At 40.9% G+C, this 19,336-nt stretch overlaps 1 protein-coding gene across 1 annotated transcript in view; it reads left to right on the forward strand.

Moving 5' to 3' along the window:
• The window catches only part of sdccag8 (SHH signaling and ciliogenesis regulator sdccag8), a 416,860-nt gene extending 398,084 nt beyond the window's left edge, over positions 1-18,776 (forward strand). The window contains exons 17-19 of the mRNA XM_078557369.1: positions 3,278-3,422; positions 9,154-9,222; positions 16,212-18,776. Of these exons, the coding sequence (XP_078413495.1) occupies positions 3,278-3,422; positions 9,154-9,168 (160 nt within the window). The 3' untranslated portion in view covers positions 9,169-9,222; positions 16,212-18,776. The remainder of the gene's footprint in view (positions 1-3,277; positions 3,423-9,153; positions 9,223-16,211) is intronic.
• Positions 18,777-19,336: the final 560 nt, after the last annotated feature.

Consider the following 19,336-nt stretch of genomic DNA (forward strand, 5'->3'; position numbering starts at 1 on the left):
ACATACGAACATACAAATTAGGACTCAGGGTAGGCCAGTGAAGAGCCAGCACAGACATGAAAAGCTGAATGGCATCCTTCTTTGCTGTAACCATTCTATTAGGAGGGGTGACCAAAAGCTCGGTCAAAGAAGAGGGCTTAAAAGAGACAGAAATGCAGAGGCAGGTAGATGGAGAACCATAAAATTCTGACCATAGATTAGATGGGATTTGAGAGGGAATGAGGGTGTGAACCTGAGAAAGATGCAGGATCATGACTAAGCACAGGGGAGCCAGAGGAGAGGTTTGTCTCTCTCGTCAAAGAGAAGGAAGGAAGCAGCAAAATCAGCTGAACAGATGGTTTCATCCTGGTGAGAAAAAAGTCACTGAGCTTCTCGCACTTGTTGGAAATGAGGGCAGAAGAGACAGGGGAGGAGTGTTTAAGGTTGATAGTAAAGGAGACTGGAGCTATCTTTGGTTTCCAGAATGATCTTGGGTGGTTTTTATAGATGACAGGGAGATCTGACAGTACTTGATGTGGTCCTGCCAGATTTAGTGCTGGATGGTTAAACTAGTTGTGTGCCAGATACAAAAATATCTGTGCCTTGGATTTGAGGGGAAATGATGAGTGTAGAGGAGAGTTAAAGGTTTTACTGGAGACAAGGAAATTGTTAAGCAGGTGTATAGCTTGTGACAAATGAAGATGGAAAAGAGCACCTGCAAATGACTTGCCTTTTTTTCAGGGACAGACATGGAATGAAGTGGACTGGAAGGGGGTAGGAAGATCTAGGTGGTAAGGGACACAGGTTGGAGAGGTTCTTGTTAGTAATGACCATGGGATATGGCAAGTCCAATTCCGTCCAGACCCAGCATCCATAAATGTATAATTCCAATAGGGTTCCTTGGACAGTAATCAGGAATGGGAATACTCGCCCTTCCCTGAAGTCTGCTATTTACTTCCTAATCTCTCTGTGGCTTCAGGGGCTGAATGGCTTCCTCCTGTTTCTATTTTCTTAAATATTGCCATTTTAAATTGAATTCACGATGTCTATCAGTGAATCTCAGCTTGTAAGCATGATTGTATTGATTGCTTTGGCAAACAACCTTGAATCTGTAAGTGTGGGCGTTGAAGAGCTTCAGCAAAGTGGTCTACTGGTTCCAGTCAAGACAGATAACATTTTTTATAAATCTTTGAAATGTGACAAGGACAATTTGAACATAGTTGTACACTCACCTCCTATGATTAGTCTGCTGAATAAATAATAGACTCAAAGAATGTGCTTGTGTTCTTTTAATAGTCAAAAAGAAACACATGCAGATAGCAGAACTCAGCCAGCTGAGTCCTGATAAATGTGTAAGTAATTTGCCAAGAAATGTTATGCTTTAATTAGGATTTCTTACAGATTGCTTGTGCAAAATAACCAATTTGTACTGAAATTCATCTAATGACTCTTTCTGCAAGTGAAGCTAAATTAAACAACCACAAACACCAGTTTTCTAACATACTTGTGCCTTGATGTGAAACTGGAAAATGGATTGACGATAATTAGAGTGTTGAACATTGAAAACATGAATAAGGAAGAAAAGCATTATTCCTGGATGAAATTCTACTCTTTGCTGCTACATCTGGATTAGAATTCTTTTGAAAGGAATAAATAGTAAGTGATTTTAGTAAATTGGAATTGCAAGTTCAAGCAAGCACTTGTTTAGAGGATGACAGCTGAGCTGCTAATGAAAATTATGGTCTGTCTTCATTCCTGGAATCATCCACACGTTCTAGGATTAGCCTAGTAATGAACAAGATTTTTGGGTGATCATGAGAACAGGTGTGTCACTTTAAGATGTTTGAATTCTCTGACAACATGGCGTGCCCATGTGGTCATCTTATCAGTCATAGCACTGGACCTCATGGGTTACACCCTTGGATATAAAAGGAAGTTGCTACAGAGATCGTGGATGCACTGGTAGTAATCTTCCAAGAATTCTTAGATTCTGGAAAAGCAAAGCAGTGACAGCAAGCAGCAGATTTTACCTTCCTATGCTGATTTTAATATAAACATGATACCTGAATGTGAGTTACATCCCTCCTGAAAGGATTTACTGAGTTTCAATTTGTAACTATCAAATATAGGAAGATGGACTTAACTTGCCAGAACTAAAACAGCAAAAAATTGTACATTAATTAGCAGTTTAATCAGTTGGCCTGAAACAAAGCCAAGATCAGACGAGGCTTAACTGAATGCGCAAGGGGGTCCTGGCCAATTTAAATTGATATTGAACTCATTTAAGTTACAAAACTGTGTTAGCACTAGTTACTGATGGCTGCATCGTCTGGCTCTCCTTGCAGGATTCAAACCTGAAGCACTGATGTTTGTGGTTTAGTGGGTGCTGGCCATGCTGGTTATCATTGAACAACTACAATCAAATTGGTTTGTCAGTAATATTAGAAAAAACATAAGCCAAAAAAAAAATCTGCTTAGTAATAAATGAAAAAAGGAGCAGAATTGAAGATTCCTGAATGGAAAGTACATAAGGAGGGCGCTCTGTTTTGGGTAAAGTGGGTCAGTTATCTGAACCTTTAGAGACTGTAGCTATTTCTGAGAGGAAATCAAAGAACATTGAGTCTCTAACTACAGACATTCCTACTCAATGTGCTTTGTAGTTATTGGCTAGACATCTCCATATTGATATTTTCAAGCTAAAGTGAAGAGCTCTCTATACTAACCTGTTCAAAGCCTCTTTGATACTTGACTCTACCAGATTCAGTTAACAGCTCTAAAGAGTGGTATGTCTGGATCAGATGCACAGACAATCTAAGGACACTTGCAGAAGTGAGCACCACTTTAATCGGTGCTGCACACGCCTGTGGTATGGTGCACTTGGAGCAGCCCTGCTTGATTCTTACAGTCAATATCCTTTTCTCCTCCTGCTTTGAATAGGTACTGTCACATGCAACATTTTACCTAAAGCGTTTGGATTGTGGCTTACTTCATTGAGGCGTCTGAAATTTGGTCAGGCCATAGCCCTTAAAGGGTTACAACTCACTATTAAAAGGGAAGTTGATAGAAATGTGAACTAATGCCATGTCACAGTGGAATGGCCACAGGAACAAGAATGGCTGTCACTGATATTAAATAGTTCTGCTTAAGTCTGAGATCAAGGCTCATGGTGCGTCATTTTGCTTGTGACTGTTGAATTAATTAGATATAAATATAAAAACTATACGAATAAACACCAGTTCACATTGTAACAGAGCAGAGATTTTCTTCTGAAGTGTTTTTTTCTGGTTGTTCTTTGCAGACTGCAACAGTTGGATCAGCACAGTCAGGCCAGTGCACAGCAGGTGGTGGAACTACTACAAAGGCAGAATGAGCTGTTAAAGGAGAGACAGGCCCTGTTGGAAAAGGTGCAGTGCCTGAAATCATCAGGAAATGTCACAGGCAAAGTAGGATTCGTCTGTTATCTATACTACTTTAATCTGAGATTACTTCAGTAAACAAATAACATCAAGCACAGCCAATTCCCAGTGTTGCATTTTAGGTGCAGAACAGCAGTCTCGACAGCAACCTCTTACTTACTTACACAGTCAAATCCACATAAAGATGAAGGAAAGACAAGGGGAGAGGCTTTTTATTGAATAAACAAACTGCCACAAAAATAACGTCCTGGTATTGACAGGGAAGTCGGATCCCTGATTTATGGGGTGGTAGGATGAGTGGATGGGGTCAGGAGGGTGTAAGTGGAAGGGAACAAGGTAGCCTAGTGCTGGGTGGAAGCACTGCTGCTCCTCATGGTCCACAAGCAGTGCTGAAGCTGTTCTCACTTCCTTTGAGCTGTTGGGTTTCCCAAGGCCTGGGAAAGAGGCCAGCCAAGGTTAAAGTTGTAAAAGCAAAAAACTGCAGATGCTGGAAATCCGAAACAAAAACAAAAATACCTGGAAAAACTCAACAGGTCTGACAGCATCTGCGGAGAGGAACACAGTTAACGTTTCAAGTCCGTATGACCTGACTCTGAGTCATACGGACTCGAAATGTAAACTGTGTTCCTCTCCGCAGGTGCTGTCAGACCTGCTGAGTTTTTCCAGGTATTTTTGTTTTTGTTCAAGTTGTAAGGCAGGTTACATGCCAGGCTGCCAACCTCATTATAATATTGAAATGTCCAACCAGCTTCCAAGAATGGGTTGACTACACACCCCCTGCTCCACCTCAGTTAAACCCAAGATTAGGTGGGTAGGGGGGTCAGGTTTGAGATTTTTTTTAAATTCTCTCTCACCTGACACTAATCCCCAAAAATAAGTGGGTTAAAATTACCACCCAGTGTTTTATTTCCAGGTTCTAAAGGTGACTGTCTTGCGAAATCATGCTACAGCTGAGTATGCAGATTAGCTACCTCATTTTCTCATTGTACAGAAATTCACCACGTTCAGTCAGCCCCTCGCTGACCCACCAGGTTCTAAAGCTGACTATCTCCAGAAATTGCGCTATGCCTGAATATGGAGATTTGCTACTGGGTAAGTCATCCAGGATGCACTGAGATGGTCTGACTGCATCCTCCCCATTTACTTTGTCCCAAGTCTCCACTTGAAGCTGCTGTTATGATTCAGGTTTTTTCCAGATACTTTCCATTATTCCCGGGCAGAAGTCACCTCCCGCAATCAAGTTTTCACTCCCAAGTTTCACCACATGTGTAATCTGGGAAAGCCAAGTGCAGGGTGAACAATTAATTCCTTTATAACTGAGGTACATAAGAGCATATATGCAGGTTGCCACTGTTATGCTCTTCATCTCTGACTGACAGCTAACATTCTGAAAGACCATATATCTCAGACAACATATACAATCAGTTAATCAAGAGGCAAAGTTATAGGGTGTTATTTTGGTGAAATCAGACACTGAATGGTTGCTGTGTTAATCAAACACTTTTCTCTGAAAGTTTGGTTTCAGCATGCAATTTTGGTCCTAAGTGCTAATTACCATAATTTGAACTTGTCTGGAGGTGCTGAAACAGACCCCAGCAAATTTAGTGCTCAGACAATGATTAAAGGTAATTTTCATGAAGCAGTGTATGTGCACTCCACTAACCTAGTTCCACTGAAGGTACAGAGTGCACTGGCTGACACACAGCAGTATGTTGCAGGATGGCTCAGGAACCAAGTCACACATTCTTGGAAGTGACACTGGAGGTCCAGAGGAGGAGGGATGTCCTTTACCTGCAGTGGTGGGGAGGGGTGCAATGGGTCTGCCTTGCCCTCCTATCTCTCTCTCCTGCAGCAACTGGTGCTACTCTGCCTGGCCTCATCTCTACCTCCCATTCCTCCGGCAGATCAAGGGGGATTCCTAGCAAGATCCAACGACCAGGCACTCCCTTTCTCCTAGTGACTCTATAAGGTATCCAATAAGGTTGAGTAGCACAGCACTTACTCTTTCTAGGCAGTCCATGTCCAAATGCAGCAAGACCTGGACAATATCCAGGCTGTCAAGTGGCAAGTAACATTCGCATCACACAAGTGTCAGGCAATGACCATCTTCAACAAGAGAGAATCTAACCATTGCCCCTTGACGTTCAATGGCATTACCATCACTGAATCCCCCACTGTCAACATCCTGGGGGTTACCATTGACCAGAAACTGAACTGGACTAGCCATATAAATACTGTGACTACAAGAGCAGGTCAGAAGCTAGGAATCGTGCGACAAGTAACTCATCACCTGACTCCCCAAAGCCTGTCCACCATCTGCAAGGCACAATTCAGGAGTGTGTTGGAATACTCTCCACTTGACTGGATGAGTGCAGCTCTCACAACATTCGAGAAGCTTGACACCATCCAGGACAAAGCAGCCCACTTGATTGGCACCACATCCACAAACGTTCACTCCCTCTACCACTGATGCACAGTAGCAGCAGTGCGTACCATCTAAAGAGGTACTGCAGGAATTCACCAAGGCTCCTTCGACAGCACCTTCCAAACGCTTCCACAACCACTACCATCTAGAAGGACAAGGGCAGCAGATAGATGGGAACGCCACCACCTAGAAGTTCTCCTCCAAGTCACTCACCATTCTGACTTGGAAATATATCGCTGTTCCTTCACTGTCGCTGGGTCAAAATCCTGGAACTCCCTTCCTAATAGCACTGTGGGTGTACCTACACCACATGGACTGCAGCGGTTCAAGAAGGCAGCTCACCGCCACCTTCTCAAAGGCAGCTAGGGATAGGCAATAAATGCTGGCCCAGCCAGCGAAACCCACATCCCATGAGTGAATGAATAAAAAAAGTGAAGTCTTCAGATAATTTCTGTAATAAATGTTGGTAGAATGTTGAAGTCTTGACAATGTGCTCCAGAAAGTCTCCCAATGTGTTTCAAAAGTCCTCTTCAAATTCCAGCAGCAAGTAAACACTGGGGGATAATATACCTTAAAGTAAGGCTGAAAAATGCCTGTAATGACTTGTTTACTCCCAATTGGTTGGAGGGGGTAGGGTCAGGTGCTAGCCACCAAAATGTCATGCAGTCTCATTAATTAACACTAGCAGGAAATTTAAGTGGCAATCAGCCCCTCAACAATTCTCAGTGAGGCGATTCCTAGTCAAAGCTTCAAATCCTTTACCAAGGAGTCTTGTGCAAAACGTGGGCTTTAAACCAGCATTTTAGCTTAAGACCCATCTTGGCTACCTTGGAGGTTCTTTAATGCTAAAGTATTTGGGGAAAATCACCCTCTTAGTCTCTTAGATCTCCAGCAAGTCTTGGAAGTAACAACTGTTCATGATTAAGAGGTTTTGTTGAGACTGGTTGGTCATTCAGTGCCCCAGTAGCCCTGACTCCTTAGCTGCTGGACAAAGTAGAAATACTCTATAAAAACAAGGAGTACCCTGGATTAGAAAGATCAAAAATATTATTCACAATCAGTTGAAGCTGTCAATCAAAGTGAGGGTTAAAGGCACAAAGCACAGGTTTCCAGATCCATTTTTTTTTAGATCTGTAGAATAAAGCAACACTGTCACAATGTGTCATTCCAACCCCTCCCAATAGGATGACAATGCAGATGATGCTTGGCATTTGGAATACATGTTAAGTAATCTGCATAAACAGGGGTCAGAAAATTACTTTGAAGTGTATGGATTTGCTCCCTCACGCAGATGCGGACTGCTTCCATCTGCCACAGAAAACTAATTTTTTGTTAGATACAGAATTGACATTGCCACAAATTTCCATCAAAATATATAATATGCAGATTCCTAAGATCTGAAACAGGACAGACCCTGATCAGACACAGCTGCTTCTGGTGGGAGTGCTCTATCTAGGGGAATCCTCGGTCTAACAGTCAGAAGATGAAATTGAGATTCTGGTTTCCTGCTCCTTGATGCAGCCATAAATACATTGCAGTACCAGGCACATGGCAGTACAGTCACTGGTCTCCTGTCTTCAGATTAATTGCATTTTTCTTCCACACTTAGTTAAAGGAATAGAATGACTTGCCTTGACTTCTCCATCCACCCTCCCCGGTTTAATATTACCAAACTACATACATCACTATGTAACGAAACATAGTAAGGTATTAATTTTGGGACATAAATGTAAGTTAATTTTCTTTCATTATTGACCCCAGTTACTTCATTATTTTGGAGCAACATTTATATACTTGGGACTGCACATCGTTTATCATCAATCAATCCCCACCACTCATATAAACTCCAATGGTTAGTGGTTTAGATATAGAGCCGATGTACAGTACAAGTAAAACAACCTTCCTTTAACAGTATTGAAATGTTTGGATTGAAACCAATGTGTATTTGGCACTGGGAATATGGTGGTGTAGTGATACTGTCACTGAAATAGGAATCCAGAAGCCCAGGCTAATACCCTGGGTACAAAATCCCACTATGACAGCTGGTGGAATCTGGAATATGAAACTAGTTTCATGGTCACCTTATTGAGACTATCATAGATTCTTATAAAAATCCATGTGGCTCGCTGATGTCTTTTAGGGAAGGAAATCTGCCATCCTTACACAGTCCAGTCTACATGTGATTGACTCTTAAGTGCCCTCTGAAATGGCCTAGCAAGCCAAGTTCAAGGGCAATTAGGGATGGGCAACAAATGCTGGCCTTGCCAGTCAATGCCCAAATCAATGAAAGAATAAAAAAAACTAGAACTAATTTGATAACCAAGAATTAAATATAAAAAGGACAGGACCATATTTTAAAACTTTTGCACAGCAGTAATTGGGATATCACGATTTTTGGTTTGCAGTAAACTTAGCTGAGTACTAGTACTGTGAAGGTGTGTCCCTTCAACTATGTCCTTCACATCTTTCTGTTAACCTATATATATATATAGATCAATATTTTAAAGGAACAGCAGTGCACCCCTGCTGTATGTGCATCCTATGGTGTCAAGTATCAGGTTTAGTTTCAGAGAGGAGGGTAATCAGTGCTCTTTTCATGCAGTGATATTTAGTATCAGTGCTAGTAAGAAGGCTGTCATTAGATCAACCAATTCTGAGTAGGCAAGCCAGATCCTTCTCGGTCTGCCTGGCTGAAGTGCCAAACAAATATTATATCTGCACTTTAATTTTAGAGCATGTTTACCCTCTGCCTACTTGACGTTTTGATATCCGCACATTTGAGAGGTTGGGTTCCGAGTGCCATCTCATCTCTCTCAATTGCAATGTATGCAGTCTACTCATTTAATTCAAATTATTAGATAATTAATTTGTTTTGGTGTTTAATTCAAGTTTTTAAAAAAACTCTGGAGTAGATTGTAGCATAAAAGCTGCTTTGAGATTTATGGCGTCATTTTGTGAGACTGAACTGTGAAGGTCAGAATGTGAGTGTGAATATTGATTTTTGTGTTCCTGTTAGGATGTCATTAACAACATAGGTTAGGCAGAGGGGTGCTGTGCCTCCTACCTCAGGTTTCTGGTCAGAGTGGAAAAAAATCAGATGAAAATATCACAAAAGTGGCCAGAAATGGAAAAAAAATCCTATTGGATTTTGGTCTTAAAAAAAGCTAGAAGAAAAATAAATGGCAGATTGTGTATCAAACTGCAAGATTAACTCTTGTGTGTGTACTATAATCTTAAAGACATGTACTAACAAAGCTGACAGTGGCAGTGTCTATTTCACAGACCGGAAAGTAAATGTGACTTTCTTTTCTTTCTTTCTCATCCAATCAAAAGGAATCCAAACTTTGAAATGAAACCAGAAATACACAGCAAGTCAGTCAACATCCACACAAGAGGAGACAGGTTAATTTTCTAGTTTTATTTCATACTTCTTAACATTTCACTTAATAATGCATTAAACTTAAAAGTCCTTTCTCCTTAAAATTCTTTTTCTTGCAGACACAAAATTCTTGTTTTTGTCCAAACATCCACGACATAGGACAAAAATGTTGGTAAAGATTATACAAAGACTTTTTTTTACCAGAATATTCTTTACTGTAAAAGCTGACTTGAACATGACATCTGCATCATCTGTTATTCCTCTCTTCATGCGGACACAAGCTCTTGCTTCCAATCAACAGAATCCTGTTGATATCCATGGCTTAATTCTCCCCAAGAAATGGCACCAAAACTGCCAGTCAGAACTGCAACTACTGAAAACTGGTCCAATTCTCCTCATAGTACATTTATTATCTATTCATATCTATCTATCAGTGCCCTTTAAGGGGCATCTGTTTCAGTGGGACAGCTGGTAGGAAGAAAATCCAGTGCTGTAGTAGCAACTTTAAGGGCCAGCTGAGCTGCCATTTTGTGTTGGTAACAAAGTGTTCACTTCAACATACGAGTTGTTGTTCCTTCAGGACGCTGAGCCCACAAAGTTAAACACTCTGCAGCTGAGATGTTGCTGTCTGTAATCCAGCAAAGGAAGACTCATCAGCCCAAGGGAAGGATGATCTAGAAAGGAGATTGGTAGTAAATGCCACCTCACTCCTATTAAGGAGTGGCCTCTGAAATTAGATATATTTGATACTGAAAGGATGTGTGTAGACAAGTTGTGGTAAGAGGAAAAAGGCAAAATACTGCAGATGCTGGAAATCTGAAACAAAAACGAAAATACCTAGAAAAACTCAGGCCTGACAGCATCTGCGGAGAGGAATACAGTTGACGTTTCTAGTCCGTATGACTCCATCAGAACTAAGGAAATAGGGAAATGAGGTGAAATATAAGCTGGTAGAGGGGGCTAGGACAGGTAGCCAGTGATAGGTAGAGACAAAGAAGATATTGCCAAAGATGTCATGGACAAAAGGGTGTTGACAGTGGTGATATTATCCAAGGAACGTGCTAATGGGGACATTAAGGGTAGCAAGCAGGACAAGCAGATGGCCCTAGTGGGGGTGGGGTAGGGGGAAGGGATCGAAATGGGCTAAAAGGTGGAGATGAAACAATAGATCGAAATAAATTTTAAAATAGGTGGGAAAATAAAAATATATATTTTTTTAAATTATAAATCATTGGAAAAAGGGGGATTGGAAAGAGGGTGGGGATGGTGGAGAGAGTTCATGATCTGAAATTGTTGAACTCAATATTAAGTCCGGAAGACTGTAAAGTGCCTAGTCGGAAGGTGAGGTGCTGTTCCTCCAGTTCGCGTTGAGCTTCACTGGAACATTGCAGCAGGCCAAGGACAGAGATGTGGGCATGAGAGCAGGGAGGTGTGTTGAAATGGCAAGCAACAGGGAGGTCATGCTTGCGGATAGACCGAAAGTGTTCCGCAAAGCGGTCATCCAGTCTGCGTTTGGTCTCTCCAATATAGAGGAGACCGCATTGGGAGCTGCAAATGCAGTAGACTAAATTGAGGGAAGTGCAAGTGAAGTGCTGCTTCACTTGAAAGGAGTGTTTGGGCCCTTGGACAATGAGGAGGGGGGAAGTAAAAGGGCAGGTGTTGCACCTTCTGCAGTTGCATGGGAAGGTGCCGTGGGAGGGGGTTGAGGTGTAGGGTTGAGGGGCGATGGAGGAGGGGACCAGGGTGTCCCAGAGGGAACGATCCCTGCAGAAAGCCACCGGGAGGGTGAAAGGAAGATGTGTTTGGTGGCATCATGCTGGAGTTGGCGGGAATGACGGAGGATGATCCTTTGAACACAGAGGCTGGTGGGGTGATAAGTGAGGACATGGTTCTGGGAAGGAAAGGAAGGTCCGAGGGCGGATGCGTGGGAGATGGGCCGGACACGGTTGAGGGCCCTGTCAACCACTGTGGGTGGAAAACCTCGGTTAAGGAAGAAGGAAGCCATGTCAGAGGAGCTGTTTTAGAATGTGGCATCATCAGAACAGAGGCGAAGGAACCGAGAGAATGGGACAGTCTATCACCAGAAATTGAGACTGAGAGGTCAAGGACGGGAAGGGAAGTGTCAGTGATGGACCATGTGAAAATGATGGAGGGGTGGAAATTGGAAGCAAAGTTAAATTTTTCCAGAGCCAGACGAGAGCATGAAGCGGCACCGAAGTGGTCATCGATGTACAGAGGAAAGAGATGTGGGAGAGGGCCTGTGTAGAACTGGAACAAGGAATGTTCCACATACCCCATAATGAGACAGGCATAACTGGGGCCCATGCAGGTACCCATTGCCACACCTTTTATTTGGAGGAAGTGAGATGAGTTTAAGGAGAAATTGTTCAGTGAGAGAACAAGTTCAGCCAAATGGGGACTAGTGGTGGATGGGGATTGTTTGGGCCTCTGTTCGAGGAAGAAGCGGAGAGCCCTTAGACCACCCTGGTCCACTCCTCCATCACCCCCTACACCTCAACCCCCTCCCACAGCACCTTCCCATGCAACCGCAGAAGGTGCAACACCTGCCCCTTTACTTCCCCCCTCCTCACCATCCAAGGGCCCAAACACTCCTTTCAAGTGCACTTGCACTTAAATTTAGTCTACTGCATTCGCTGCTCCCAATGCGGTCTCCTCTACATTGGAGAGACCAAACGCAGACTGGTTGACCACTTTGTGAAACACCTTCGGTCTGTCTGCAAGCATGACCCAGACCTCCCTGTCGCTTGCCATTTCAACACACCACCATGCTCTCATGCCCACATGTCTGTCCTTGGCCTGCTGCAATGTTCCAGTGAAACTCAACGCAAACTGGAGGAACAGCACCTCATCTTCCAACTAGGCACTTTACAGCCTTCCGGACTTAATATTGAGTTCAACAATTTCAGATCATGAACTCTCTCCTCCATCCTCAGCCCCTTTCCGATCCCCCTTTTTCCAATAATTTATAATTTAAAATATATTTTTATTTTCCCACCTATTTTTAAATTTATTTCGATCTATTGTTTTATCTCCACCTTTTAGCCCATTTCGATCCCTTCCCCCCACCCCACCCCCACTAGGGCCATCTGCCACTAGCTTGTCCTGCTTGCTACCCTTAATGTCCCCATTAGCACATTCCTTAGATAATATCACCACCATCAACACCCCTTTGTCCTTTTGTCTATGACATCTTTGGCAATCTCTTCTTTGCCTCTATCACTGGCCCCCTATCCAGCTCTACCTGTACCCCCCTCTACCAGCTTATATTTCGCCTCATTTCTCTATTTCCTTAGTTCTGATGAAGAGCCATACGGACTCGAAATGTCAACTGTATTCCTCTCCGCAGATGCTGTCAGACCTGCTGAGTTTTTCCAGGTATTTTTGTTTTTGTTGTGTTAAGTGGAAGGTCAGCACAAACAAATTTTAGAATGATCTCCAAATGTAAACTTTGCTATCTGAGGAGGAAAGCTGAATATTAGCAAATAAGTGAGCTAATTTTATTACTAACTATGTTAAAATTCAAAACCATGACTATCAGGCAGGCTTAACTTTGGACCTTGACACAACTCAGATGCTGGACAACAAAGGTTAGGCAGATTATTCTCTGATCTCAAAGATGAACTAGCCTCATATCCACTATAACTTCTTCCAACTCTAGTTCCTAATCCTTCTAGTCCACCAAAGGTGGCACAGCTGCAGTCTTTTCATCATCATACCTCTTCAAAAATCTTTTTAAAACCTATATCTTTGACAATGTCTTCAGTCATCTCTAACTCCACCCTTGACATGTTTTTCTACTTAAATATGCTATATAAATGTTAGTTGTGGTGGTTGTCCACCCAACCATATAGTTGGAAAATGGTAAACGGTGGCCCCAAATAAATTAATCTTACAAAACTGGAAGTTTAAAATAATATTATTTAGAGTACAATGTATCCCCATCTCTGTAGCAATTAGAAAGAACCATCTAAAGATCCTCAACATTGTAGATTTATGTACTACCCCAGCCCATTCTCTTCAACCATAACCCCACATCTAAACTTTGAGTTAGATATGCCTCCTAGAGGTCTGTGCTCAACACTCCCCTCTTCAAATATCTTCAGTCCAGTTTCTGCACTGGTTTCAGCACCAAACTGGCAAAGGTCTCTAATAAATCTTCATGGATCTGTCAATGTTAATATACCTACCTTAGCTCCACCACAATTGAAATTATTATCCACATAAGTGTCACCTCTACACTCACCCCCTTCTTTACCATTCTTATAAACTCAATTGTCCAAAATTCAGGCACTCATGCCTTGTCCTATTTGTCCTGCTTAATCCCGTAATACATTTGCCACCTTCTGTTTCCTCTGGTCCTTTGTTTTTGAGCACCTTTGCCTCACTTCAGTCTTATCTGCAACAAAAGCAAAATGCTACAGATGCTGGAAATCTGAAATAGAAACAGAAAATGCTGGAAATATATAGGTCAGGCAGCATCTGTAGAAAGAAAGAGTTAATTCTGACGAAGACCTGAAAAGTTGTGTTTCCAGCATTTTTATTTCACTCTCACCTGTAATTCCCCAATTATTCTGCTTCTCCATTACACTCCTCAAATTTAAAAATGAGTCACAGAACAGGTGTGGAAAAAGCAACTGGTGGTGGCAGAAGTAGAGCAGGAACATAATATTTTTTTCAAAGTAAACATCTCAGACCTTCAGCACAGTCCACTAAGGACAGCAAGGGAGTGCCAAGAGGCAGAGGCTGGTACAGGCAGCTCGACCCTAAGCTATAACTACAAACTTTTTAACTGCTGTTGCTATTGGAGCCTGAATTACGAGTGCTGTCACCAGACTCACCCTCCAATAGAGCCATATTAAAGTGTGCTCATTCCAATTACAGAGCTTCAAAAGAGTCCTCTTTTTGTCACTGTCTGCCAAGTCAGGAGTGGGTAATGTGTGTGGCTGCTGTCTTCCTTGGATGTGGTAGTCATTTCTCAGGTTGTCTCTCTGGATGCCCCTAGAACCTGATGCCTGCCTACCATATCAGTGCCCTGTAAAGTTTGAAAAATGCAACTGACATTGGGCAGCAGTGCTATTCTTCTGTTGGTATTCACTGGGAAAGAAGATGTAAGTGCTGGTTCTGCTGACTGTTGTATCAGTCACATGTTCGATATAGATATGAGAAACAAATGGTCTTTCATCCCTAATCTGGAAAGAAACACAGGCAGAAAAGTTAAGAGTGATGGTAAATGTTTCTATTGCTGGTCCTTTAGTTGGCAATAAGTTTCCTTGCACAAGGTATAGTTCCACAAGAGACTCCTTGCTGACCTTTAGCCTGCTGAGACAGTTGTTCTCAGTCATTGGCAGGTGTCTGCTAAGGCCTGCAGAAGTAATTGGTAGCATAATATTGAGTGCCGGCAGTCTGCATCTGGTATCTGATAATCTTCCTGGCATGCCTTCTTTCATCCTGTATCATTTCAACCATACATTTGAAACACTTTAAGACTAAGCGTCATCATCCAACTAAGCATCATCAGTTAACTTGGAGACCTCCCTGGACTCTTAAGTTGTACTTGAATGCCTTGTCACTCCTATGTATGTTTGTATTGTAAGTGTACCTTTATATATGCCCTTTTTAAATTTCATGTTGTGGTCTAGTCCTGCAAATATTCCAATTATAGTCAGCTTTCTAGTGATTTTCCAGAAATTCTATTTTTTTGTCTCAATATAAACATTCCTTACATGTTCAGAGACTATGGAGGGAATACAAAACAATTTTAAAATTTAATTCCTTAAAAAATAGCAGTAAAATGGCATTGGAAAAATGAAAATATAGCATCTTGCCCTTTAAGAACTCCATCACACAAACAAAATGCATGTCATGATCCAAATCAGCTGTGCTTTATTAACACTAATTGATTATAATATTTAAGTTAAGCTCTTGCACATTTTGTGTAAGAGAACCTTAGGCTGATTGAAAGATTGTATGCTTTGTGAATCAAGTGGTGGGCCTGCAAAAGAAGGATTCCCCTGCCTGATTTTCCAATGCCAATTTGGGACCAAGCCAACAGATGGAAAATATACCCTATCCTATCTGCAGCCTGCTAAATAGGGCTATAACACTTCTTCAATAGACAAATAAGTTGTACCGCTCTACTGCAAAAATTTAAGCCTAGTTTTCTTGAGGATTCTTGCATGTTAGCTTTTTCAGCCATTTGTTTCGGTATAGATCAGATTTAATTACCAAGAAGAATGAGCTAAATATTTTAAAGAAGAGTTTGCAGTCTTTACGTAGGGCTGCAAGTGAGGGCAAACATGTCATGAGCTACTTGCCTCAAGATTGTTGACGGATCTTTCTAAGGACAGACATGCTCCATGTCCCAGTTGCTTCACTCACTGTAGAATTTTTATATACCTGCAGATGCAAATTAGCTATGTGGCCTTGCTTGGCTTTCAGGTTGGGATTTCACCAAGCTTTAGAGGTAGTGTAACAGAGGAAATCAGCTTCACGGTATCAGTAAGCTGACTCATACATTCCACCAAGATTTTTTTGCATTATTTCTGACACTTCATTGCATCATATCTGCTTTGTAAGAGCAATATTTATTCCTTAGACAGCAATGAAAAACTCTCATTGTAAAAGTTATCTAAAGTATTTATACAGTATGTAACTAAATTTCTTAATGTACATTCCAATAGTAAATGGGTTAAGTCTGATACAGATCTATAGATTTGTTTTCTGTATATTTTATAGATAATAATTTGACTGATTTTAGTTAAATTGATGCAGAATGAGAGAGTTATTTAGTTATGGGAGCTTTGTTGCTCCATTATCAGCTTTTTGCAAGACATACAGGTGCCAAATTATAATTTTTTAATATATAAAGCTGCTGAAACAGGTGACTGATGTCACAGGATCAATGGGTTGATTAATGAAAAGAATGAAATCATTATTTTCTATAACATTTACAATTTTTAGGTTTTTACCATTTATAATCATTTTTTTTTAGAATTGAGAGAGAATCTAACCATCTCCCATTGACATTCAATGGCATTACCATTGCTGAATTCCCCACTATCATCCTGGGGGTTACCATTGACCAGAAACTGAACTGGACCAGCCATATAAATACTGTGGCCACAAAAGGAAGTCAGAGATTGGGAATTCTGAGGCAAGTAATTCATCTCCTGACTCCCCAAATGGTAGATGTCTACCATCTACAAGGCACAAAGAGGAGCGTGATGGAATACTCTCCACTTGTCTGGATGAGTGCGACTGCAACAACACTCAAGAAGCTTGACAGCAGCAAAGACAAAGCAGCCCGCTTGACCAGCACCCCATCTACCAACTTAAACAATCACTCCCTCCACCACTGATGCACAGTGGCAACAGTGTGTACTACATACAGAATGTACAGCAACTCAGCCCCATTGACACCATCTTCCAAAATTGCGATCTCTACCATCCAGAGAGACAATGGCAGCAGATGCATGGGAACACCAACACCTGCAATTCTCTCCTACCACGCACCATCCTGCCTTGGAACTATATCATCGTTCCTTCACTATCCGCTGGATCAAGATCCTAGAACTCCCTTTGTAACTGCATTGTTGGAGTATTCACCGCCACCTTCTCAAGGGCAATTAGGGATGGACAACAAATGCTGGTTTAGCCAGCGACATCTACATCCCATGAAATAAAAAGTGTTAACTTAACTGTATTCCTAATACACCTTTACCATATAGCTGTGTTGCAGACTGCAATCTCAGCACGATCACTTTTTGTACCCATCTCATTTATGGGATGTGGGCGTCACTGGCTAATTGCCCTTGAGAATGTGGTGGTGAGCTGCCCTCTTGAACCGCTACAGAAAGCTTTAAATATTAAAAAACATCAATTTTATTCATTAGAACGACAGCAGGACCAAGAAAATTCCCTATTGCTCTTGTATAATTCCACCTGGGCTGTCTGACATTTCACCTGAAGTGCAGGCACATGCACTTTCCAATAGGGGTCATTATATATTGATCAAAAGTTGGAATCCTGATTAATCCATGGGTGCATTGAGGTTAATTGCATGACCCTCACAGTGGTGAACCTGGGACTCAGTCATTGGGGCTGCTTAGTGGAAATATTTATTTACTTGAAGCCGGCAGCCCTAATGCCTTCCTAACTGCTGGTTGATCCACTCATGTACTACTGCTCCCCAGGGACACCAACACTTTTTCTTCTTTGCTTGGTCTTTTCAAACTAAATTTCATGCGTTGAATGTTTTAGTTAATTGTTTTGTCGGATATTCTATTAAAAATTATGTACATTTTACTAAAATGTATTACTAGACTAAAATGGGATGGTTTTTCTCATGTTATCTGCCCTATTGAACAGAGTCCACTTCCTGTTTTGCACAGCTGCACAGTCTGATGTGAACCAAACTGGTCACAGTAAACAATATTTGTTTCTTCTTTCCTAGAAACAGGAAGCTCAACAAAATGTGCCTGAAATTAACTTTTGTCACTATGTGATTTCACTACTTCGAACACAATCAATCCCTTATCTACTGAAACTCATTTTCAAATGCAACGGTTACTTATGCACTACATATTTACTCAAGTGAAGATGAAAATCACTAGCATGACAGTCTGTTTTTCAGGGGGTGATTTGCAAGAGACTAAAATGTGAAGTTTTCATGAAGCACTTGTTTACTGGAGCAGCAATTCTAACCACTGGTGAAATTCTAAGAATCCAGCAGATGTGGGAAATGGTGCAGTTAATAAGGGATATTTGCTGAAAACCAGACTTAAAATATCCATTTTCTGTCTCCCTCTTTAGCCTCCTGTTATGTAAGACCAGTGAACCAACAAACGATCAACAGGATGTCAGCCTGCAGCAATATAAATAAACATTTTAATTGATTAGTTTTGTACATATTTTTGATATGACTAAATACAGATATACTGTAAATATATTATAAAAGGTTAAATAAAAGGTGTACCCCATCATGGTGAGGTTTAGTTTGTTCTTCAACACTATTAGATTACAACTTCTGTTTGTACATGACAATCACCATTGTAAGATGTCTGAGTGCTTGACTTGAGTTGCAGATAAATATGTTCTCATCTTGGTCAGACTCACTTAGTAGTGTTTCTTGAAGTGATGTACATGATTTTATAAAAAAATGTTTCTTTGCTTGTGTCTCACATCACTTTATAATAGTCAATGATCCACAGTTTAAAAGGAGTATATTTTGCTGAGCACATAGCAGCAACTATAAGCAGCAACATTGTTACAAAATTGCAGCATAACTGTGCAAACACAAACCTTTTATAACATGTTTACCGGTTGTGTGATCTTTAACCTGGATTTCACAGACAACTTGATATCAGCCTTCTTCAGTATTTTGATTCTGTATTGAAAAGATATTTGTATAAAACAATATGTGTAGATTATTTCAATTTATCTTAATTGAAACACAACTAATGTAAACTTTGAGATGCTATCAATTTAAAATGTATGTAAAAGGTGATAACTATTTTGAGGTTTACATTAAAATGTATTTTCCTACAAGCTCTAGAAATGTGAGTAGCCTTCATTCTTGTGTGTAACTGGATGTAAAATGTTGCACTCTGATCTAGAATATTTTCGCACTTTTCACTGTCTTTCCAGTTGGAATATGTCTTGCTGAAGAGTGCATTGAGAGTCATTAAAAATGTTTGTTATTCCAATTCCCCCATTTTACATGCAGATATTTCCTAAATTATTTTCCTACATCTGAGTAAATATGAAAGCTCCATTTCTGTAAAAATAATCATTTACATACAGAAATTGTAGTAATATAAGTAGCATTTATCACCTCATTTTTCCTTATACAATCATAACTTTTGTCTCAGGCTACAATTTTTTTTCCAAAGTTCTTAGAAAAAAAATGGTCAAATAATTAATGAGTGGCAAATGTGACACCCATCTTCAAAGGAGCAGACCAGGATCAGCTGTACCATTATAGCAGTTAGCTTTTCTTTGGTAAGTTACTTGAGTAATGCAGGATGAAACGACAAAAGTACTTGGAGAAACACAAGCCATTCAGAATCTGAAAGGCATGCTTGACAAACTGTACAGAATTATTTGAAAAAAAACAGA

This window comes from Cetorhinus maximus, chromosome 14, assembly GCF_964194155.1.
Source record: "Cetorhinus maximus chromosome 14, sCetMax3.hap1.1, whole genome shotgun sequence".
NCBI classification, from domain to species: Eukaryota; Metazoa; Chordata; class Chondrichthyes; order Lamniformes; family Cetorhinidae; genus Cetorhinus; species Cetorhinus maximus.